A 25359-nucleotide genomic window follows, 5' to 3' on the forward strand; every position below is an offset into this window, starting at 1 on the left:
GCTATAATCACCATATCCATAGTAGTTGTTGTAACCAGTGTAGTCATATCCTCCATAACCACCGTAACCTGGGCTGTTATATCCATAGTTGCCATAGCCTTGATTCCAATAGTTACTATATCCCTGGTTCCAGTTTTGACTGGGGCCTGCAGCACATTAATAGGTTCACTAAAGTCAGAAGATCAGCAAAGATCTTTACTTCAGGATAATTAAAAAGCAGAAAAGCTTAAGATAGAGTAAACTTAGGCTCTAGCTTACCACCACCTCTTCCACGAGCTCTTCCTGAAAATCCTCCTCTAGATCCCCACTGTTGCTGTTGCTGATACTGTTCCTTTGACATGGCTACTTTTATTTCACACTAAAAAAAGAAAAATATTATACTGAATCAAAAAATAATATTGTTTTGAATTCAGAATGGCCAATACTGTCTAAAATACAGCTGGCTAATCTGTTTACCAACTAAAACCATTAGTACTTAAAAAAAATAATTACTTCTGATATCAAAAAGTATTTGCTTGAAATACATTACTACATCCTACTTTTTAAAAAATGTATTTTGGTAAAGCCTAGACAAAAATTCACTCAAAAATAAAGTTTCATCCTGGCTAGTTTGTCTCAGTTGGTTGGATATCATCTGAAATGTGGCCAGTTTGATTCCCAGTCAGGACACATGCCTGGGGTTGCGGGCTCCATCCCTGGTTGGGGCCATGCAGGAGGCTGCCGAACGATATTTCACTCTCATATCAATGTTTCTGTCTTTTTCACCCTCTCCCTTCCTCTCTCTAAAAATCAATAAACAATATATTTTTTTAAAATTAGTTCCCGCCTTAGCCTGAGGACCAAAGGATCCGGGGTTGATTCCAGTCAAGGACACATATCTGGGGTTGCAGGCTCCTCCCCGGCCCTGGGCCCTAGTCAGGGCTCATGCAAGAGGCAACCAATCGATGTGTTTCTCTCACATCGATATTTCTCTGTCTTTCCCTCTCTTTAAAAATCAATGGAAAAATATCCTTGGGTGAGGAATAAAAAAATTAGTTTCTCTCTTGCTCCCCAATCAAAGCAAAAAAAGTTGATCAATGACTGTGACAAACAAGGAGCCAATGAAACATCTTTAAAGCACAAGCATGCCAAAGAAAGCCTTTACAAAAAGCTGTATGATTATACTTTTAAAAAAGCTAGTTTTATAAGTCTGCAATTAAATGAAAGCTAACTTACTTTACTAAGTCCAACATTGTGGTATTTCTTTTCCATTATCTTCTTCACTGGTTCCTCTTCCTTAAAGGTAATAAAGCAGAATCCACGCCTCTTATTGGATTTGTCCATGGGGAGCTCTATGGATTCCACCTGGCATAAAAAAATAAGTTTTAATGCCTTAGTTTGCACATTACTAACAATAAGAGCACAACTTTAGTGGGGATAAGTGCACAAAGAAAACATATATTTGGCCCTCAGGCTCTAATATGCTGTGTCCCTCTCCATTAATTCTAATCTTTGAAAAGAATTCATCCAATTAGAACATCCACTCTTACCTAAAATGTCTTCAAACATATTTATAAAAACAAGCGTCACAGGAACTAATATTTGCTATCTAATTCAAAGGTCACAAACACAAATGCCCATCAAGAACAAGCAGAAGGAAAGTCAATTTCAAGAAAAACAGAATATTTTGAATAACTAGTTAAAATAAAGAGAGAATATATAAATGTCATTAGAAGGCTTTAAAGTAATAATTAACCTAATGATCAATCATTTATAATTTATCTATACATTATAGGTTAAATATTTCTGAATGAAAAATAAATCAAATTCTACATATTTTTATTTCTCTCCTGCTGCAAACAATAGTATTGATAGATAAAATATAGCGAAGATAAACTAAAAAACACAGCTGGTCTTGGGTAAAAGACAAGCATCTCCATGGATCAGATACAAAAAAGAAAACCACAAGTGTGAGCAAGGCTGCATGTTGCTGGGTTCCTGCTCTAGTAATAGGAAATAATGGCCAAGAAGTTAGGTCTTTTTGGAGAAGGCAGCTAACATGCTTCACACATGAAGGGGGATCAGGACTAACTCAGTGCTTAAAATAAATAAAAAATAAAAAAGATAGGCATGGGGGGACAGAGCAGTTTACCTTGTCTCATAAAAGGAAGCTGCAAAATGTGAATAAGTCTGTGAGACCTGATTCTAGTATAGGGACCTGTATGGCTGCATGGATATAACTATAAAACTGCTGTATGGGGAGGGATGATAATAGAAATGGAGACAGAAATAAAGGCCCTAGGTATATTACATTTTCAAAAAAAAAAACCAGAATAAGAGAGACCGCATTTGGGAGAAAATAGTGTGTGTTGAGGACCACTGAAAACTGAAGAACATGTGATTGCCAAAGGTGGAAACTTCTACTCCCTTTAGATGGCTGTTGCATACAAGAAAGCAGTTCCAAAGTTGCTTACTCTTATAAATATTTAAGAAAGCTAGATATTCAGATTTTTGTGGGAAATATTTCCACTTCTAAATACCATCAAAACATGCTTCAGTTGTAAATCAAGCAAAAGATGCCTGTGAGCTATATCTGCAAACTATATTTGCAGCTCAAAGTCATATATTTCTCAGCTTTAAATCATTAATCCACAAAAGAAACTTCTCACTATTTCACTGTCTATACTTAGCCTAATAAAATTTGCACATATACAAGTACTTAAATTAGAAGACACCAAACCCTATTCTTAATTCATTCTTTTCCTAATCTCAGCTGAACCATTTCCTTCTCTCAGGTAATCCAATCTGGATTTCTTCATGTTGTTTTATTTTTTCTATTAACATAGTAAACTCTATGAGATAAGAATGTCTATTTCATCTTTTTTACCATGCACAGCAGTGCTATGCATATAGTTCAATAAATGGAAAAATGCAATCATCCAACCTTTAAAGATCTGCTAATAATTCACAATATCATTGCAAAAATAATTGCATAATCTGTTTAAAACTTTGAAAAACTCTTAATGTGACAATTATATTCCACTAATCTGGAAAGAAAACTGGGTCAAAATATCACATACCTCACCAAAACCACCAAAGTACTCCCTTATTTTCTCTTCAGGTGTATCTGGAGAAAGGCCACCAACAAAAATTTTTTTAACAGGCTCTTTTGTTTTCATGGCTTTGGCCCTTTTAGGATCAATCACCTTCCCATTCAATTTATGTTCTTTCTGATCCATGACCTAAGGAAATTGAAGTTTTTTATTTTAAATATGTATATCTTAAGTTCAGAGACTAATATTAACTTATCTAAATATAATTATAGTTAAATTAATATAGCTAAGGCTAAGTATATGTTGACTGGCTCATGATTAAACTGTCAAATTTTAGTGATGTGACACCAGTATTTAAACATAAAGGTAAGAACCAGGATGGAAGACCAAAATCAATAACTACAAAACATCATCTCTAACTATCAGCAATAGAGAAATGATTGCCTCTTCTCCTTAGTCCAAGTCAAAATGACTCAGTTAAGTTTCTTGCTTAGCAAATTTCAAAACAAAAAGAACTGTACTTCTATAAACTTGTCCCAGCGCATCCTTTTTATTAGTCATCTTTAAGTCTCAATATTTTTAAAGTTAATTTTAATTTAGTAGAGCCTGGCACACAGAATACACGTATTCAATAAATTATTTTTATACTTGGGCATATTTTTAAATTTTTTATCAGAACTATAGTTGTTGCAGTAAACAATTATTGAATCTAACTCTTCATTAAATGTAATGGCGAGAATTGTATCTCTTCATATTATTGCAAAAGGGAAGATCACAAATGGGCAAATTAATTTTATCAAGCTATCAACATTTTTAATTATTAATTAATCAGAACACATAACACACTACCTTATCTACACTCTCCGACTCTTTAAACAGCACAAAGCCAAAACCCCTTGATCGCCCTGTGATAGGATCTAACTTCAGAGTGCAGTCTACAACTTCACCAAATTTGGAGAAGTAGTCCTTCAGATCTTTCTTTGTAGTGTCCCAGCTAAGGCCTCCTATAAACATTTTCCTGTAAAGACAAAAAGCAATATTAAAATGCTAAAAAAAAAAAAAAAAAAAAAAAAAACCACAAAAAAACAAAAACAAACTTTGCCCTAAGTATCGACATCAATAATCTCCTTTTTCAGACTGCACCAATTTACTGGGCAGTATGTGAAAATGTCATTCTTCCTACATAACCACATATCAAGAACACCCTATTCCAGTTTTGGAAAGTTTTGCTTTATCACTACTGCGCCTGCATAATTACAATATAGTGAGCAAGCAGCAGATTAAGTTTTTTGACTTAGCAAAGATAATGTCTCCCCAAAGTAAAAAAAACCTGTACATTAAGTCTTTCTTAAATTACAAGTTAAATGTTGGTAACAGCAAAATACAGAATTTTAGCTTCAAATTTCCCTTCCAACCCTTCATTATACGTATAAAAAGGCTATTTATTCCCCACTGATCAGTGACAGCGTGTCTATGCTGAACTTCTTTTCTACTTAATAGTTCTCATTAACAAAACTCTTAGCACATACAATGGAAAATTCTAAATCTCACATCACAAGTTGTTAACCAAGTTTTTTCATCTGAAGTCCTTAATAAAGACAAAAGTGATCATTGAACAATTCAGTGAACAAAAAGAATTATCCATTGAAGCACAATCCACTAATTAACCTAGATGAGTTATTTACAGTAGAACCTCAGTTAACCAGCAATAAAATATGTAAACCGTTAAAATGCTAAAAGTGACTGGTGGTAAATAGAAACCACTAAGACACTTTAAGAACAAAAATATATATTACTAAAAAATTTATCTTTTTGTAAACAGCAAAAGGCCATAAAGCTCAGATCTAGCAACTCTGTGATCCTTTTTAGATCTGTGCCCTATGTCCCCCTCCACAAAAGAACTATCATATGACATACCTTCTACCCTTTAAAGAGACAGGACTGGAGATTTTTATTTTAAGGGTAAACTGTCAGAATTTGTTATGTGAGGGCTAACAATTTCATCAGGGAATAAAATCATCCTTGCTCACCGATTTATCATCTTTATAACTGGGGTGGGTCGGGGTAGGGATGGGGATGTGGTACTAACTTCCAGCTGTGGAAAGAAATTAAAGCAGAAAATATCAACACCTTGTGGGTTTTAAAATATTACCACTAAAGCCAATTCTTGCAACAAGAAGCCAATTTTATCCCTAGAATAAGATCTTGCTTCTGCTTCTCCCTAAAGATGCCAGATTAACTGAGGTGTTACTGATCTTACTATTTTACCCATGAACTTATTTTTACTTCTAATAACAAAGTTAACTTTTAATGAAAAAGAAGTCTTACTAAGGCATACATTGTGCTTCCCACTTCAGGTCAGGTTTTCAACTTGTACATGTTTCTAGAGTTGGGCCCTTTATACGCTTAACTTTCTGGATTTTCTCTGATAACATTTCCACGCTTAAAGTAACCTTTATTAACCCTTTTTTTGTATTTTATAATCAAATGAACATAACCAAAACATCCATGTTGTATAGGTATTAACATTTATTGCTAATTCAATGGGGGGAGGGAGTTGAGGTATTTTCAATTACATTTTCTTTCATTCAAGTAATACACCTTGTAATATCCAATCCTAGTCACTTAAGTTGCCTTAAACACCTTATTTTTTAACCTAAAGATCCAGAGAACTTCCTTCATAGATGAAAATTCATTACCAACATTTACACTTTCAAGGTTAGGACGTAACTCTTTTTAAAGATGAGAAAACTGACTAGTAAAGCAATGACCTCTTGCTCATTTATCCATTACAAGTTCCAGAACAGAAACAACTTCAAGCTGAAATTTAAATTTTAAATTACCAATTCTGTAAATATTAGTTTTCACCAATAATTTAGGTTTGAAATCATTTCAGCCTCTAAATATCTAACAGACCAGACACAGAATTTTCTTGCCTTTCAACTTTAGCTTTTTAAAATAAGGCTTTTGTATTTGAGACAAAACTAGTTTTAATTTTATTTTACCAAGGCAATGTTTATATTGGATTATCTTAAACTAAGAAAAAACAATCGCAAAGAATAAATTCTAACACCAAGAATGAGGCATGTTCTATTATTACTCACAAGCCCCGAATGTCTTTTTTACAGCATAGGAAGTCAGTTTTCTTAAATATTAGATAAGCATACTAATTCATTAACTAGCCCTATAAAAGTGCTCTCCAAAGAAACTTCCCACCTTTAATAGTCTTTGGTAGAGAAGTCGTTAACTGTGTCTACCTCAGAACTGAAAAGGTCACTGAAGATGCTATCCTTCCTAATCCATCAAATTCCATTTTCAGAATATAAAATATTCTGGCCAACTGTAATTGATACATATTAAGATTACTATTTCTCAAAATATTTAGAGCAAAACATGTAGAAAACTTCAGCTATCCAACACCTTGAAAGAACAAAAGCCAAATATTCCACCTTCCTTAAGGCACTGCCAGCCTTCCCAAATCTCTCTCCAACTGTTCTTTAGCATTCAATTATTTGGAATAAAATATTTTCACCTACAACATATCACCCTTCTGCCTTAATTAAGTAGAGTAATCATAATTTGACACTGTTCGGGTCAGTCATCCCGAATATATCATGCTATTATAAATTAGAGCTATTTATTAACACACTTAGTACATCCCATGTCTTAGCAATTTTAAGAAGTTACTTCCATTTTTGCCAGGTTAATCGCCAGTTGCTGTTCTAAAAGGCCTTCCACCACCCATTTTGGTAAGATAGGTAGGTGAAATTCAAACTTTCCAAATTTTATGTAAAGTATACAGTAGTCTGAGTAAGAGTTTTAGTGGCTCTTCTGAGGCAAATGTATTTCCATTTGGTAGGCCAAAAATCACTTTTTCTTCTGCTCTAAGTATGGTTGCTGCATAACAGATTACCAGACAAGTAAATACACTACAATGAACACAAACTGTACCAAGTCCATTCGATCTGTACTAAATGGATCATATTAAATATAAATACATTCCATCTTTTATTCAATAGGTACACCAAAACATGACAGTATGGTACAGTGAAGTGTTATCTGAATTCTGGATAAATGGGAACTTATTTTGCCTCTCTAGAACATCAGCACTCTGACATGCTCTCCCTCAAATTGAGATGGTATAAGATGATACCAATTTAAAGTTTCTATGTTTTATATTATTGTATCTTGCTTAAAGCACAATACCTATTGTCCATCCAGATTACCTCTGCTGCCTTGAATACAAAGACTGACTTCCAAGATGCTGTCACTCCTGCAGAGATGTGCAAACACTTTACAATGAAGTACAGATAGAACGTCAGAAAAATCCTAAGCAGCCAAGTTATAACTACATCACAAGATTTGTTCAAGTAGCAACAAAAATGGGCTCCTAATGCTGGAATACAGTTTAAAATTTGATCTTTAGTTTTAAAAGTAAATCAATAACCCCAATTAAAATGTAGGACTTCACCTACAGTAATTTATTAACCATTTAGTTTTTGAATTCTACCTATAAGGTATTTAGCACCCCAAAGGCAATATACTATTCAATTTAGAACACCCACTCAACAATTGAAGTCTCTACTTTTACTGATATTGATTTTACCCCATATTACAGTAAATGACAGGCAAAATTTATATAATTGAGTGCAAATAACTTATCTAAATGCTATCCAGTGTCTTTTAGAAATTTAGGCTGCTTTGTAGGATATACTTTAGAGAAAATAAATTTAGAGGCAGTAAACCAAAATCCTACCTCCACCACTTACTAACTGTGACCCCAAAGGGGGAAAAAAATTCCATGATTGTTTCCACATCTATAAAAGAAAACAAAACAAAAGACTAAGAGCCTACCTTAAATTAGCATACTAAAAGGGCACAGAACATAGTCTGATGCTCAATGAAAATAAGTTATTATTTAGAAGTGGTAGAGCACAATCTAAATATCTAAATATAATTTAACAAAGCAACTTTTTCATGTATTCAATGGCATAACTTAAATCTGCATAAACTATATGACATTTCCAACATTAAGAGGAAAGGTCAGGATGAATTTTATATAATGGATCCTAAGATTATTTTCAGACTTAACGCAGAAATTTTTAAATATCCCATGTAAAAAAATGTATGTAGAGTGAAAATCAGGTTGTGTAAGACTAAAAGTTTAATTCCAAAAATCATCTTATGACTACTGTGTCTCTACATAAACACCAGTCTGTACTCTACACCAGTTAATGTTAGTAAGGAATAATTGCAAAATATAAAAGGCAATACATATGGAGCAGAGCTGGTTGGTGGGAAATGTTCTGATATAATACTTCTATTTTTTTCCCATCTAAGGAACTTTTTCTCTGTACTTTTGAGGTCATTAGGTTTAACATTCCAAAACCAACAGTATTTTATTTCAAGTTACTTCCCCTAACAAGTCTTTAGTGTGAAATATCTTATTCAAGGTAAAATTATAAGCATTATTAGACTTTCAATTTTGGAATAGGGAGCCCCCCCCCACCCTCCACCCCCCCAATTCTATAACTCTCAAACACTTCCGAACAAATCACGATCTTCATTCGTGGTTTCATAACAAGTTCTGACAGTTTAAAAAATACAACAAAATGTAAATGTGATTTACATTTCAAGTATTTGACTAGCCAATCACTGTCACCTTTCAAAATGTTATTCAAGCATACCACTAACCTTTATTTAAATAAATTTCTTGGTATTTTATCACTGTAGTTATTCCTTTAAAATCTTAAATTAAGTATAATGAAATCTCACCAACACTTTTTTCCCCCTTAGAAATTATAGATTTTAAAGCCACCAGTTACCTATAATGGAAGGGATGGGTTTACTTTTTTCAGCTAAATAGTATCACATTAATCATTTTAGATTCTGTGTGAAACATACCTTTAGAAATAGTTTACAAACTTTTAGCAAGTCATTATAAAACATTAATTTTTCTACCTTAGTATATTATTAAATGTCATTACTTTATACTTTAGAATGAACTGAAATGACAAAAGAAAACTAAGTTGAAAACATCATAGCTAATAAACTAAACATGACAGGTTTTAAATAAACTTTAAATGTTTAACCTCAAATCTCCCCTTTTTCTTCATTTCATTCCAAGACAGGAATGACATCTTGTATTTTTACTTTTCAAATAAACTCTCAAGTTTTGTAAGTCCCATCTACCTAGGGGTTAAGGAATAGGGTTTCCTTAACCTAGAGGCTAAGGTTCTGGTTAACTGAGATTACTACATTCACTATTCTATAACAATATGCATTGGAAATCAATTTAAATATCAACACTAAACTCAGAAAATGATTTTTATCTTTACTGATGAAATTTCAGGATCCTGCGATTCTTTAACTTTTTAATAGTATAAGGGAAAAATTATAGAAGATTCATCCCATGACATTGTTGGTTGCTTTTTTATTACTTATAGTTTTCACCCTTTTCAAAGGGCTACAGGGGGATTTTCCTAGTTGTTTGGGCGTTGTGATAGTTTCAAGTCTAGGTAAGCAGGAATTTACAGAACATGACCCAATACTTTAAACTATCACCCTAACTACTGGCCAAACACTGCCAATAAGTCTTCCCACCCCACCCGTCTTAAATATCTAGCTCCAATGCACAATATAATACTCCAGAAACTAAAACATGCTTACCTTTACTCCACAGGAGTAAATCACTGGCAGTATCTACTATTAAGACACAGGACAAATACACACAAACTGAAAGCAAGCTATGTAGTCAATCTTCCTGTGGTGAGCAGTTGTCTCCAACACATAGATCAGCAAACCAAGTAACAAACATGTTATATTACCTGAGACCACACTGTTGGAAGTGAAGTAAGAGAAACAGATCCCACGCTTCCAGCATCCAGTTCAGTGCCCTATCTACTAAAATGTTGAAGCAGAACTAAAGTGAAATAAAACTTTGAACTAACAAAAGTTATGTTTCACTCCATTTGTGAACTTGCACACCTCTGAGGTGCACAGCTTTAAGTAGAATAGGAAAGAAGTTCCTTTTTAAATGTTTTCAAGTATGGCATGTATCACTTGAAGACTAAAATGAACCATCCTACATGTTGGTCATAAATCACAGTAGAAAAGACTTTCTTATATTAGGGCAGCCTTACATGACAGAATACTCAGGCAATATTAAAACTACACAGTGAATAAACAACTAGTTTATAGATGTCACACGACTTGAGGAAAAACAGGCTTAGGCAAGTATATTTATCTCAAAAATGAGCACCGAAAAACTTCAATGATATTCTCTAATTCCAAACCCAAAAGGTCAGGTGATTTTTATAGTATCTTATATGTTCATTACCTCAAGATTTGGGGACATCAATTGCTACAATGTAAACACTGGAAACCTGTCAAAGGTTCCAAAGAATGCTATAATTCAAACCCCATCTACTCAGGGTCTCAAGTTTACTGACTCAAAGGCCAGTAAAGTTGGCATGAGACTGTTCTAAAATTGTTTTACAGAGCAAATAGTGTTCAGAATGCCCCAAAGCACCAGCGTATACTATGATCTCAAATATTTAAAACAAAAACGTATAGTCCCATTTCTTAAAAATTAAAAGGAGAGAACCTATATTTCCAAACAAACTAATCACACTACAGTTTATACACTAGTAATTAGATCAAATATCCTATTATTAGAAAAGTATTGCTATAACTGAATAGAACTATTTTGCTTCCTGCCCAATCCAAACCAGTCAATGTACCTATTTTGTAAAAGTGTCTAAAAGCTAATTATAGTTTTCCACTGAGCATGAGAATTTAAAAATTGCTTTGCTACATGGCATGTCCATTTTGCCAGACACTAATTTTCGAGCATCTATCTTAACAGAACTGCAGCCCTGTAGAGAACATGAGTCCATACCCAAAGAGGAAACTCCAATGCAAAAGCTTCTTAATAAAAATTAAGATATTAAAGTTGGAAAGATTAAAATGAAGTGAATTCAGGAAGGCATTTAATTATGAAAATTACTCCAAAAGCCCATAGTAAACTGTGAAAACATCTATTCGAGGTATGTAATAGGCATGCCCTCCTCAAAACAGCTGTTTAGTCTTATATTCAGATTTTGAGAAAACTTTTAAGTCTACAACACAATGATTTCAAAAATATTTTAGTATGAAACTGTAATCACTTTATTCCCAAGTTAGAATTGCAAAAAGAAATACATGCAGAAATGTGTTTAAGAAATTAAATTTACATGATTTTTACATCTAGTAAGCAGTCTTATCCTCACTATTGAGACTATTATGAAATTGCTGTCCAATGTCCCTCAAACAGGAAGACAAGGAAAAAGGATAGGGTGGCAAGTGCACAGACACAAAAAAGTTGTTTAATGGTCTTGAGGGGTTTTTTTTGTTCAAAAAGTAAAACAGTATTATATTAATAGGATGAGGCTGGGTGGGAAATAATTTTAAAAGGTCAAATATTAAGACTTTAAAAATGAAAAGCATTATTTGTTAAATGTAAATTTGCTTAAAGTGCACCTCCTATTTTCAATAGGTAATAATCAGACTGAATCTAAAACTTTCATTAAACTATAAATATTTAAGTGCCAATTTTTCCTGAGAGGTCACTCAAAAAACTTGTGAAGTTATACTATTCGGTAGCAAGGCAAGTATAATTCTTACAAGAGTAAAACAATAACCTAAGTTTATGGTCCTTACAAATTACTGAAAATAATTGCTTACACAAGATTTGGAAATATATAATGGAGTAGAAAAACCAAGTACAGTTATCCTTTAATCTTAGTGTGTCACTATTAGCAGTAAAGTATCGGTATGAGTATAATTTTCATCAGAAACATTTTTATTTTTTATGTCCAACTCTGACCCCGGTTTCTTCTTTTGCTTTTCCCTTTAGACTACTGCTGCTTCCAATCTGCTTTATCTCCAATATAAAACTGGACAGATCTCCGTGGATGAGAATACAGTAACAAGAAAAGCTCAAGTTAAATGTCATCCCTACTGGGCTCTTTGTGGAATGTAATTTGTACATATAAGGCAGCTATCTGCTACTGGCCCTCCATGCTCCAGTAGTGGGGGATAAAAAACTCCTGGAAAACTCTAATATAATCCTAAAGAAAGACTGAGCTTTAGAGAAAAGGAATAATATAAAAAAGTCAATCTACTAGTCTTCCAAAGAGAAGTCATGCAACTGTGAACATGTCAACCAACTGTAATTAACATTCCAGCCAAATCACTCAAAATAAAAAATCTAATTTAAGACCTTTAGAGGAAAGCCACATCAGCCCACCTTTGAATAGTACATATCAATTCTTAAAGGTATATTTGTAAATAAATAGGTTTGGTGATAAAATACAGTTTTGCATATATATATACACAATGCTACTTTTAAAATTATTTTACTTTTGACATCTCCAGAATATTTCAGTATTTAACATGCAAGACATTTTAAACACAAGATTTTATATCAAGTAACCTTCACATTTAGCACTAAACTTATAATTCCAAAATTATCTTTTTCTTAAAAACAAAAATAAAATTAGAAATACGTTTTTTTCTTGCTCAGATTTTTAAAAAATCATTACTAATTATATTAAGCTTTAATTGGCCAAACCACAATTACATGCATTACCACAGAACAAAAACCATGTAATAGCATCAGTTTTGCCCAAAGATCACTCATGATACCTAAAAAGGTTTTATATCCCAGGTACAAGATATCCTACTGTACTAATGTCTATAATTTCCTGGGGAGTCAATGGGCAACAAACCAAAACACAGCCTCTCCAAGTTATGACTATTGAAACCTTTATAATACAGAAATAAAATGTAAAAGTTTTACCATTCTTCCCGCTGTGTCGTCGCTGCTTCAGAGTGTCGTGGGGAGGAGTTTGAATGGCTAGGGAATTAACAACCGGTACAGCAACCAATCAAAATTCTAGTTTTAGTTTTTGACATTGTTAGGGTTAAAAACTTTAATTAATTTACACTTCAGTTCAACAGTAGATAACTACAAAGGCAGCTACTTTGTGATTTGAAAAATCAAGGTTAACAGGAAGCCTGCCCCAAACAGCAAGTTATACAATTACTCATTTTGGTACCTCTGCCCAAATAACAGAATTCAGAAAACAAAAACCGAAATAGTAAGGCTTAAGTTTCCAAATATTTAACATAACCCTTTCTTAAATTTAGCTATACATTATTCAAGATTAATTAAGAAAAGCTAGTTTCCTATCCCACCTCGTCTCCCAGTCAGCAGTCAGCAAACAGCCGGACAAGTCTGTCTGGGCTTAGATTAGATCCTGTACTCCAAAGTGCTTCTCTCTCCTCCCTCCAAATCTTGTGCTCTTTCCCAACTGCTTTTACCTTCCAACACTTTTCCCCTTGTTATAATGAAATAAGTTCTCACACACACACTACAAAAAGGATTGGAAGCTTAACCCAAGATGGGTAGTAACAGGAGTTAAGAAAACCCAACCAAGAACCCCTATTTAGTTCCTCCTGCTAACTCCCGCTCCCAAATGCTGCATTTTAATATATATTAAGTGCAGCTTTAAGTAAGGTGCACAACCATTTCCAATGGGAGGTAGCAAGTTACTATTTAAAAACCTGCAAAACAAAAAAGTTATGCCATAGCATAAGACAGGATTTGTTCATTTTTTAAAAGGCTGGTGGGCCTCCTGTAACAGTGGGTAAGAGCAGGAAGGAGAAATCGAGAGAGACCAAAAAAAGGATCCTGGGCCCCGGGTGGGGAAAAAAGGATTTTGTAAAAAAAATGGAAATGGCACAGAAAAAGTAAAGTGGGTAAGAGTACCATCCGTAGGAACCATGGGGGAACCCAGCAGCTGAGAGCGAGAGAAGGGTGCGTGGTGAGTGCAGCGCGGCGGGTGGGGGCAGGGCAGCCCGCAGCCCGAGGCAGAACAGTTCCCGTCCAGGGCCGGCCCCGCCGACCGGGAACTGACCCGGAGCCCGTGGGGCAGAACCAAGGCACCCACAGGCGAGGCGACTCGGGGACTTTCGCCTCGTCCAATCTGTCCCCTAGGCTGAAAAATAGGGGCTAGGGTAAGCAAGCCGCTGTGCGATAGCGTACAGTAAAAAAAAGCGAAGAGATCGAGGCGAAACTTCTTCAAAATACTAAAAAATAAATAAGTAAAAGTCGGCCTGAAGCCCAAACGGGAGCACAGGTGGAAGCCTACACGTTCCCCAAAGCACGTACTTTGTAAAACAATCGCATCGTCTCGGGATGCTGGAGCGAGTCGCCCCAAATAAACCTTAGTTGCATAAAGGCTTGGTATCTGTCTGCATTTTTTACGCCCTGGACTTCAGAAACGGGGAGCAGTCAAGACGGGGGCGAGGGGGGGGGAAGGTGCCCTCGACAGGCGGGAAAAAATCCTGGCGGCTAAGTCGGTGGGAGGAGACGCAGGGCAAGGGAGGGAATAAGGGCGGGCCGCGGAGCAGCGTGGTGATGGCTAAAGGTGGAAACGTGTGTGATGGGGGAGGGGGCGGCGGGCGGGCACGGGGCGAAGGCAGTGAGCGCCCCCGGGGATCCCCGCGGCGAGAAGAGGGGCACAGCGCCAGGCGGCTGCAGGGGGACCCGGAGGGCGAGCGGAGAGCGGGAGCGAGGCCTAATGGCGGGGAGCGGGAAGGGGGAGGGGGGGAGAGTTGGGCCTGGCTATCCCGGGCCGCCCCTTACTCACCCTTCATCCTCCTCGTTCTTACTGGCATCGATCTTCGCCCCCTCCGACTCGGCGCTGCTCCCTTCGGTGCCTCCGGCCGCGGTGCCGCCCCCGGTCCCGGCTCCGCTTCCCGCCGCCGCCGATGCCCCTGGCGCCGCCGCCACCATGGCTCCCTCCTGCTCGCCCGCGGAGCCGCCTACCGCCGCCGTTGCCGCCGCCGCCGCGCCGTCGCCCCCGAACTGCTCCTCCGACATCGTGCTACTGCCTCCGCCGCCGAAGAGACGACACCCGCCGCCGCCGCCGCGAACCGAAACTAGCAGCAAAGTAATCCCCGCCGCTGCCGCGCGCCCGCCGTACCGCGCGAAGCACACAACAAGGCAGCGAAGGCGCGCGCGGCTGCGAAGGCTCCTGCGCCTCTCCCTGGCCTGCCCGCCTCGCCTCCTGCTCTCGCGCGGCGCGCACTCCCGCTCTCGGCCGCGGCACTAAAAAAGAATCGGCAGCAGCGGCGGCCGCGCTTGCCTCCTCCTCGCTTTAATGGCGCCGCCGCGGACCACCTAAAATGGCCGACGGAAGAACGGCGCGTCCCGGTCACGTGACGCGCGAGCGCGCCCTTTGCACCTCCCCCGCCCCCTCGACAGCTATTTTTTTTTTTCCCCCCTTCCTCCTCGGTCCCGCCTTCTCGCTCCCTTTTATACCTTCTGGCTTGCGCCGCGCCGCGCCGCACAGCGTGGGGCCTTTAAAAGGAACCGGAAGTGGCGTTCGATAAGACGGCCGCGCGGGGACCATCGAGAACAAGGAGCGCGGTGTCGAAGGCGCGGCTAGAGATTTCCCTTCCTCGGCCCCGCCCCCGGGGGTTCCGGGCTGGCTCCCACCCCCACCCGACCTGCACTCCTCAGCGGCGGGCGGGGGCCGGGCGGCCGGCGCGCCTGCGGCGTGGAGGTGGGGCTGGGAGGGACGCATCCGCTGCCCCTTCAGTCCGAGTGGTTCCCCGTCGGAGGAAGGAGGCTTCCCCGCGGTGCGGTCTCCGAGCCTCGTCCGCTCTGCCCGGGGCGGCGCCTGGCGATGCCCCGCTCGTCGCCCGGCCGCGGGGCGCCGCGGCGGCTGCACGCGGGCACTGACTGCGACCGCTCCGCCCGCCGGCGTCGCCCGGGTGACATTGAGGTTTCCCCGGCGGCCGCCTCCACGCGTGCCCACCTCCGGCGGGCGGGCCGAGGCCACTGGCGATTAGTTCTTTTTCCGTTTAGGATGGGTTTTCCTAAGTAAGAGTTTTCCGTGCCTGCTTTTCTCCTGAAAAGTTTTCGTCTAAAGAAGGAGGTAACTTGTGTGTTTTAAGGAACAGGGGTGGTTTTGCTTTGCTTGCTTTCTTTGAAATCCTGAAACCTTACCACGATTATTTGAAAATACTGGGAGTTGGGAAGTGTTAGATCAGCCCGGGGTTCATTTCATTTTAATGACTTTTAGTCCTTGTGCTAAGTAGACTATATAAATGCTGTGAATCATCTTTACAAGGTGTCCGAGTTTGCTGTGTGGGAGCCCGGGGTGTGTTTTTTACACACCGCTAGGCGTTTCGTGCAGGGTAACAGTAAATGTCTTTAATAGACCTGTTAGAAATCCCAAATGCCTTGGCTGAAAGCTGGATTATTTGGGCTTTGAGACTTGCAGGTTCATGCAGTACACCCAGAAGAAAATACAGTTTCTAGGTACTTCTTTACTCAACAAGTAATTATTTGCTTGTTTAGCATGTGCCCAGGCGTTGGGGAAACAAAGATTAATGCAAAATACAGCAAAGAACTCTGAAGAGTTTAAATATTTGTTTTCTGCTCTGTAACTAAATGAACACTATCCAAAAATCTCATAGGAAGATTAAAAATACCTAATTTTCATTATTAATCAAGTTAGCAAAATTTACATTACCGAATAATCAAAACTCAAGAGTACAGATCAAATTCTGAAAGTGCCCTAAAAATAGAATCTTACTAGTACAGTAGAGGGAATATAGTCGATAATATTGTAATAACTGTGTATGTTATTAAGGCAGATGGTACTAGAGTCTCCAGCCGTGGGCAAACTACGACCCGCGGGCCGGATCCGGCCTGTTTGAAATGAATAAAACTAAAAAAAAAAAAAAGACCGTACCCTTTTATGTAATGATGTTTACTTTGAATTTATATTAGTTCACACAAACACTCCATCCATGCTTTTGTTCTGGCCCTCCGGACCAGTTTAAGAACCCATTGTGGCCCTCGAGTCAAAAAGTTTGCCCACCCCTGTACTAGACTTATCATAAGTTATATAAATGTCTAATCACTATTCTATACACATGAAACTAATATAAAATTGAATGTTAACTGTAATTGAAAACTAAAAAGAATACACATATATTCTTACTGAATTACTGTATTAAGCAAATCACACACAGGCAATGTCAAGATCAGGTATGTCGCCACCTGTCAAAATAGTAGCTAAGGAGAAAGTAGGTATTTGTACTCAAGCCAAATATTCCAATTTAGAGACAACTAAGGAGATCACCTGAAGGGAAGTAACTTGAATCTTTTCTGTCTTCAAGAGAGGATTCTTTTGCTCTTACAACAGCTTTGGACATGCCCCACCAAAGTAATAGGCTTTCCCAAAAGGTTCATTTTAATTTACATGTCAGCCAGTTGTTTCTGGACTTTTTGGAATTGATGTAAAAAAAAAGGAATAATTTTAAAGCTAACACCTTTACTGTATACTACATATGTATGATGCCATATCACTCATGTCTCTATAGATTATGGTCCAAATCTCTGCACCCTATGCTCCTACATCCAACCAACATTCCTCTTAGGACTCACACTTTCAATCCTAGTTCTTTTCACATTCCTCACCTGCCTAGTAAACTCCTATTCATCTGCCAAAACCCCAATCCAATGTTACTTCTGTGAAACTTTCCCAGACTCCCTGAGGCAGACTTAATTATCCATTAACACAACCCTTTATCCTTATTTCTGTTATTATAAGTATGTAGTTGTACTAGATCATAAGTTCCTAGAGAGCAAAGATAATGTATTCTGTGTATCTTAGGGATATACATAAATGTATACGGAGTAGACTAATTGTCATATAATTGTCAGTTGAATTACAGAATGACAAAGTACTAGATATTTCCAATCTGTTATGTCTTTGAGGCAAACTAAGTATGCTTCCAAGGAATTAAAAGGCTTCGCTTCCCATCATCCCATTTCATCTCTGGCATAAAAACACTTTCTCAGACTTCTTGCTGATATGTGAAGTTCCTTAAGAAGGAGAAAACCAAACTTTTATTCCATAATCACAGGTAAGAATTTAATGTTTAAGTGACTGAAGATTATGTATTACTGTCTTAGAGAAACCCAAACCACTGCCAGGAAGCAATATCCCCTCTCAGAGTCCATGACGTCAAAAATTCCATTGCTTCAGGAGGTTCAGATGTGTTTCAGATAACACACTAAAATACCGGATCCTCATTGAATTCAGCTTTTGTGAAGCAATAACTGCAGAAAAAACTAGAGTACTTATAAGAGGCAAAAAGAAAAAATTCGTTTAAGATTGAAGCGAATCACTTTTACCCAGGACAAGATGTATACATCTAAGTCAAGGAATCACATTTTTGATCTGCTAAATACACTGTACAAACAGAGCAAGCGTATCCGAAGCTCGAATTTTTTAAAGTGGCAACCTAGAATAAACAGTGTTCCGAAGAAACAGCTGGAAGAACGCATTTCCTATACAAGGTGCACATATTTGAGCCTCTTCTACAACTATGCTAAATAGTCATTTGCTCACCTGCAGAACACTCTCAGTAGGATTTAAGCATTTTATTGAAGAATTAGCTTGCAGTTTTAGGTGAAGTGACCAATTGCCCAAACATCATGACTGGTTGTCAGGAAGCTCTCACTTCACTAGACAAAATAGAGGCCCCATCATTGCAAATTGCCAGATTTTACGTCAGCAAGTCTGTCCTAGTCTATCTGAGTTCTGCTTAACCAGAGATGTCAATACAGTCCTTTCAATTCAATTAAAAGAAACCTAGCTCCAACAAACAGCCCTAGCCGGTTTGGCTCAGTGGATAGAGTGTCAGCCTGCAAGACAAGAGAGTCCCGGTTTCAATTCTGGTCAAGGGCACATACCTCAGTTGCAGGCTCCTCCCTGGCTTGGGCCCTGGTCAGGATGCATGCAGGAGGCATCTGATGTGTTTCACATCTGATGTTTCTGTCTTTCCCTCTCCCACTCTCTCTAAAATCAATGGGAAAATATCCTTGGGTAAGGATTTAAAAACTACAACAAAATAATTCAGACAATAAGGAAATGTAATTATCTTACTCTAAACCAGCAGTTCTCAACCTGTGGGTCACGACCCCTTTGGGGGTCGGACGACCCTTTCACAGGGGTCGCCTAAGACCATGGGAAAACACATATATAATTACATATTGTTTTTGTGATTAATCACTATGCTTTAATGATGTTCAATTTGTAGCAATGAAATTGGGGGTCACCACAACATGAGGAACTGATTAAAGGGTCGCGGCATTAGGAAGGTTGAGAACCACTGCTCTAAACCTACATAGCCCACGCATACTTAACACCTCCACTTGATGTCCCACAGGCATCTCACGCTTTAGATGTCCAAAACAGAACACCTTCCCAACAAATCAGCATCTTGTCTTCCTCTGCAGTAAATGAAACCTCCACCCACCCATGTGTTCCTGGCAAAAATCATGGAGTCCTTGATACCACTCCATGCATTCAATCAATCAGTTCCTACCTCCAAAATGTATCATCTTTATTCTAAGTGTATCTTAGAACATAAATAGTGGGGTTATTTCTAATTAGATTTGTTCACATTCAACCATGGAACACAGCACATTTACATTTCTGATGCTTGGAATATGTGTCCAAAACAGAAAAGTCTTGATCTCAGCTTTGATTCAGTGGGAGAGGCAAACAACAGACAAAATTAAGTAGATGTCTTATATAATTGTAGGTAGTAATAGGAAGGAAAATAGTAAGGTGCTATAGACAGATTATGTACTATGTTAGATAGGGTGGTCAGAGAAGACTACAAGGAGATAACTTTTTGAGTAGAGCCCTGAAGAAAGTGATAGAGAAAGCCATACACATAGTTAGGGAAGACTACAATGTAAAGGCTGGAAGGTACATGGCACTTTCAATGAATGCAGTGAAGAGAAAAAAGCATACAGATCATACCTGAGAGGTATCCAAGAATGAGGTCAGCCAGGGCCTTGTAAGCTGCAGTTAGCACTTTGCTTTTATTATAAATGCAATGAGAAACTATGTGAGGGTTTTGAGAAGGGGAAAGGCATGACTTGACAAACTTTAAGTGTCCAGAAGAATCCAGATCATTATGGATGATGGACTGAGTGGGGGGTATCAGGGAGATGAGTTAAAGGCCACTGTCATGAAGCTTCTCATGGTTGATTGCTTCTGACAAGAAGCAAATCTACAAATAGGATATTATTTAAATGTAGTCATGTGACTGTTTTGAGTTAATATTATTGCCAATTTTTCCAATAAAGAATAATACTGTCATTTTCATTAAATTCAGAATTTTTTCCAATTCTTTTTCTCACCCTTTTTGAAGCTCTGGGATGAAATTTGTTGGCTGTTGCAGCTAGGGTTTGTCCAAAGCCGCTTCATAATCCTGCCTCAGGTATTGCAATAAGTACAGTACTTGGATTTGAACTGAGTTTCAGCATGTTAGATACTATAGATGTCTTTCTTTTTCCAGGGACCAAGGCTGAAGCCAAATAATATCAGGTTTTGTGTCATAATGTACATTTAAGCTTTTTTTTAGCTATCTACACTAATAAAAGAGAAACATGCAAATTGGTGTCACTCTGCTACACCCACCAGCCAATCAGAGTGACTATGCAAATTAACCCAACAAATATGGCGGTTAATTTGCATACACAGGCATGGAGCAAAGACTAAAGGCTCCAGCCAGAGTGAAGACTGAAGACTGAAGAGGCTTGGCTTCTCCCCTGCAGTTGCAGCAGAGAAGCCAAGCCTCGCTGCAGCCAGAGGAGAAAAGCCTAGCCTCAAGGCTTGGCTTCTCCACTGCGGCTGGACCAAAGGCCTAGGTCCCGGGTGCCGGAGGAAAACCGATGCCAGCAGCCAGGGGAAGGAAGGCCTATTGCGCAAATCTTCGTGCAACGGGCTTCTACTGATTTTATAATTGTCTTACTTAATTTATAGGAGCTAGAGTTCAAGGGAATAATTATATAAAATAATTATACAGAAAAATATGGGGTTTCCAGATTAAGGTACAACAAACAAATATTGAAAGCCTCAAAAAAAAGTTAAGAATGTGTCTCCTGTCCTGAGGCTATTTGGAGCTTTGTCCTTTGTTGCAGTGGCTCTGAGTTGATATTCTTTATCCCATACAGACTGTATGAGAATAATCACTTCCTTACATCAGGACTGAGAGTTCTCAATATAGTTGCTCAAAAGTCACACTTTAAAAAGGTGAAACATAATCAAATAGTCCTGGTAATAGGAGGGGTTTATTTTTTTTTTATTTTTATTTTTTTCTGAGCAATAAAAATGAGAGTTTATTTGCTGGATGCATGTGAGAAAGAAGCTATGCTACAGGGCGAGAAGTGCTGGCTATGAACGAGGGGTTCAGTGGAAGCTGCAGGCAGTCTGGGGTGAAGTAGATGGTGTAGAGCGTGCCGAGGGGAGGTAGGAAGAAACTGGGTATTTGGTAAAATTGTTCATCTGCTGCCAATACCCCTGGACTTCTCAGTTTTGTAAACCGGTGAGTTTCCTTTATTGTTTAAACCACTTTCCTTTACGGTTAAACCAATGATGGGAAACCAAAAGCAGCCTGGCTGAAATAGTTCTTTTTTGGATCAAAGTCTCACATTCACCTTCAGTGCTATTGAAAACTTCAACATAAAATTCCTGACTCAGAATAAAGGAGGGCTGCCGGAAGCCGGTCCATCCTTGCTGCTTGACACAGTCGCTGCAGGAAAGAAACATCTGCACAGCATATGTTTCAAGGGACCTGGCGTATATAGCATACTGTTCTTAATATGTTTGCTCCCCTTAACGCTGTGGGTTTTAACCAAGGTCACCTCTCCAAGAAAGGTTGTTTCCCCAGGTAGGAATTTTTCCCTGAAGTCAGGGAGGGGATGCCTCTCCTAGAAAGGTTGTTTCCCCAGGTAGGAATTTTTCCCTGAAGTCAGGGAGGGCATGAAACTCCTTAACTAAGTGCCAGGCGGGCAGTTAATCACTACAAACAATCATGCTTAAGCTACATAATCTTTACTCCCTGGAATGGAGATAAGAAACGCCCTAACCTTTGTAATAGAAATTGACAGGATTAAAATCAACTGGTATAAATACGGATGTAACAAGACAATAAACAGCAGAACTTCGCTGGAGATCCAGACCAGAACTTGGCTGGAGATCCTGGCTGGAGATCCTGGCTAGGCTGCTGATCAACTGAACACTGTCTCCGTGCCCTTCCTTCTTCGCCGACTCCGTCCACACCTTTGGGGACCCCTGGACCTGCTGGGGTTGGACCCCGGCATCTGGCGCCCGAACAGGGTTCCCTTAGGTAAGTCCCCCCGTATTTGGGACGGATAGGACTGCACCGTAGGGTGCTTCAGACCCCCCCTATAGAGGATAAGTAGGGTAAGCGGGTAGTTAGTACAGAACTTAGATTGACAAGATGGGTCATACTGAGTCTAAAGAAAAAAGACTCTGTATTAATCTTTTAACGCATATGCTTGCTAGCAGAGGAGTTAAGGTTACTCCCAGTCAGACAGAAAGTTTTATAGAAGACGTATGTGAATGGCTTCCTGAGGATGGAACTGTTAATTTAGAAACTTGGACTAAAGTAGGAGAGCAATTAAAGAACTATTACAGCTACCATGGATCTGAGAAGGTCCCGGCAGTTACCTTTTCTCTCTGGAATTCAATTTGTGAAACCTTGGCACCAGAGGCAAAAACGGTTGAACTTTCTCAAAATTTAAATAGTCCCTCGGCTCCACCCAGAGAGGATACATCATCATTGTCTCCAGCTCAATCTAAAAGCAATTTAGCTATGCCTAGTGATCGGGAGGAGAATAAATATCATAAACATGACCATTGGTCCTTTCCAGTCAGTAGAGAGGAGAATGGCCCTCCCATTCAAAACAGGCTCCCCAAATTAGAAAGGAAGCCTAAACCAGGTCCTGTGGCTCCTATGAGCTCCATGTCTAAATTTCAAAGGGCGATAAGAGAAGCTGAAGCTAATGGAGATCTTGAATTCTCACTCTGCTTCCCAGTTACATATGAGAATGAGTCTGGTGGGAATAGAAACCCCACCTTGGAGCCTATACCTTACAAAGTACTTAAAGAATTAAAATTGGCCTGCTCTGAATATGGACCTCTAGCTCCTTACACACAAACCTTGGTAGAAACCCTAGCCAGTAAATGGATGACTCCTTATGATTGGTCACAGGTTTGTAAATCCTGTCTCTCAGGAGGCGATTACTTATTATGGAAAACTGAATATGAAGATCTTGCTAAGAAAGCTGTAGCCACTAGCGAAAAAACCAGAAAAGGAATAACCCTAGACATGATATTAGGAGAAGGTGATTTTAACACGGCTGAGGAGCAAATGAATATGCCCACAGAGGCACTTACCAAAGTAACCAGTTGTGCAGTAAGTGCCTGGAAATCCCTACCTTATACAGCAGGAGAAACAACCACCCTTACAGAGGTTAAACAGAAGGTCGAGGAACCATATCAGGATTTCCTTTCTCGCCTCATACAGGCAGTCAAGAGAGTAATCAATAACAAAGAGGCAGCCGATATCCTAATCAAACAACTGGCTTTTGAAAATGCTAATAATACCTGTCAGGCTTTATTAAGGCCGATTCGCAGAACAGGAACTATAAATGATTTTATAAAACAGTGTGCTGATGTAAGTCCAGCATTTATACAGGGTGTAGCTATAGCTGCAGCTCTCAAAGGGGAGACATACCCTCAATATGTACAGGGTATAGGACAAGCCAGCAATAATACAGGTAATAAAAGAAATATGAACTGCTACTCTTGTGGCTTATCTGGGCACTTTAGCAGAGAATGCCCAAATAAAAATAATAATACTCAGGCCAGATGGCAAGCTCCTCGACAGCCTGGAAATACATTAGGGAATAATATTAATCCTCCAAAAACCGTTTGTCCCCGATGTCAGAAAGGATTCCATTGGGCAAAGGAATGTAGATCAAAATACCATAAAAATGGTCGGCCTTTAAACTCTACAAATAGCTCCCAAGGAGGTTATATCCCATCACCTCAATCGGGAAACTTGAGAAGGGGCCAGCCCCAGGCTCCTGCAATAATAGGGGCATCAACCTTCAACCCCTTTGCAAATTTCGATCAGTCAGTGACCTCTTCAGGGCAACCCCAGGCAGTGCAGGATTGGACCTCCACTCAACCACCCATGCAGTACTAACCCCAGACTCGCCAGTAGCAGCCATTCCTACAGGAGTGTCTGGGCCACTGCCTGAGGGAACTGTAGGTTTAATATTAGGACGGAGCTCCACCTCATTACAGGGGATCTTAGTCATCCCAGGAATTGTTGATGCAGACTACACAGGAGAAATACAGATTTTACTTTCCCCACCCACCACAACTATACAGATTCAGCCCAACCAGAGAATTGCCCAATTAATCCTGTTACCAATACATAAAATAGGGACAGCTGTTACCCAGGAAGCTAGAGGGGCCGGAGGCTTTGGATCTAGTGATGCAGCATTTTGGATACAAGAAATCCATGCTACTAGACCTACAAAAATTTTACAAATTCAGGGAAAACCAATTGAAGGTCTATTGGATACAGGAGCAGATGTTTCCTGCATAACAGGGAAGGATTGGCCCTCTTCATGGCCCACGCACACCACCTCCACTTCCCTAGTAGGACTAGGCAAGGCATCTAATGTAAAAAAGAGTTCTCAGATTCTAACTTGGGCTGATGAAGATCAACATTCAGGAACATTCTGTCCCTATGTAATTACGACTATCCCCTTTACATTATGGGGAAGAGATATCTTGTCTCAAATGGGAGTTGTATTATATAGCCCCAGTGATAGAGTAACATCACAGATGCTAGACACGAGATTTAATCCAGGAAAGGGATTAGGAAAGGAAAGTAATACCTCACACTCCTCGACAGGATCTGTAATTGGGGCCATTGCCCTTAGGACTACTGATCCCATAGTCTGGAAATCGTCACAACCAGTATGGGTTGAGCAATGGCCCTTAACATCTGAGAAAATATCAGCAGCCCGACAATTAATTGATCAGCAATTAGCAGAGGGACATATAGAGCCATCAAATAGTCCCTGGAACACACCCATATTTGTAATAAGAAAGAAATCAGGCAAGTGGAGACTTTTGCAAGATCTAAGAGCCATAAATGCCACCATGGAAGATATGGGCTCCTTACAACCTGGATTGCCCTCCCCTGTGGCAATTCCACAGGAGTATTGTGTTGTTGTTATTGACTTACAGGATTGTTTTTTCACTATACCTCTTCACCCAGCTGATTGTCAAAGATTCGCATTCAGCATACCATCAGAAAACTTTAAACAGCCTTATCAGAGATACCAATGGAAGGT

The 25359-nt window shown here is 39.2% G+C and overlaps 1 protein-coding gene across 10 annotated transcripts in view; it reads right to left on the bottom strand.

Moving 5' to 3' along the window:
• The window catches only part of HNRNPD (heterogeneous nuclear ribonucleoprotein D), an 18233-nt gene extending 2924 nt beyond the window's left edge, over nt 1-15309 (bottom strand). The window contains exons 1-9 of one of the 10 annotated variants that reach the window (XM_036337630.1): nt 14729-14750; nt 12874-12930; nt 7259-7305; nt 5063-5127; nt 3882-4050; nt 3060-3221; nt 1216-1344; nt 259-358; nt 1-146 (exon numbers count right to left, since the gene is read on the bottom strand). The exon at nt 1-146 is cut by the window's left edge and continues 1 nt beyond it. In XM_036337630.1, coding sequence (XP_036193523.1) covers nt 1-146; nt 259-358; nt 1216-1344; nt 3060-3221; nt 3882-4050; nt 5063-5127; nt 7259-7305; nt 12874-12930; nt 14729-14735 — 882 coding nt within the window. In that variant the 5' untranslated portion in view covers nt 14736-14750. Of the gene's footprint in view, nt 147-258; nt 359-1215; nt 1345-3059; nt 3222-3881; nt 4051-5062; nt 5128-7238; nt 7306-7788; nt 7850-12873; nt 12931-14728 lie in introns of those variants that run through there. The other 9 variants (XM_036337638.1, XM_036337648.1, XM_036337666.1 and 6 more) reach the window with 9 other exon arrangements.
• Nucleotides 15310-25359: the final 10050 nt, after the last annotated feature.

Source organism: Myotis myotis, unplaced genomic scaffold (genome assembly GCF_014108235.1).
Source record: "Myotis myotis isolate mMyoMyo1 unplaced genomic scaffold, mMyoMyo1.p scaffold_m19_p_1, whole genome shotgun sequence".
NCBI classification, from domain to species: Eukaryota; Metazoa; Chordata; class Mammalia; order Chiroptera; family Vespertilionidae; genus Myotis; species Myotis myotis.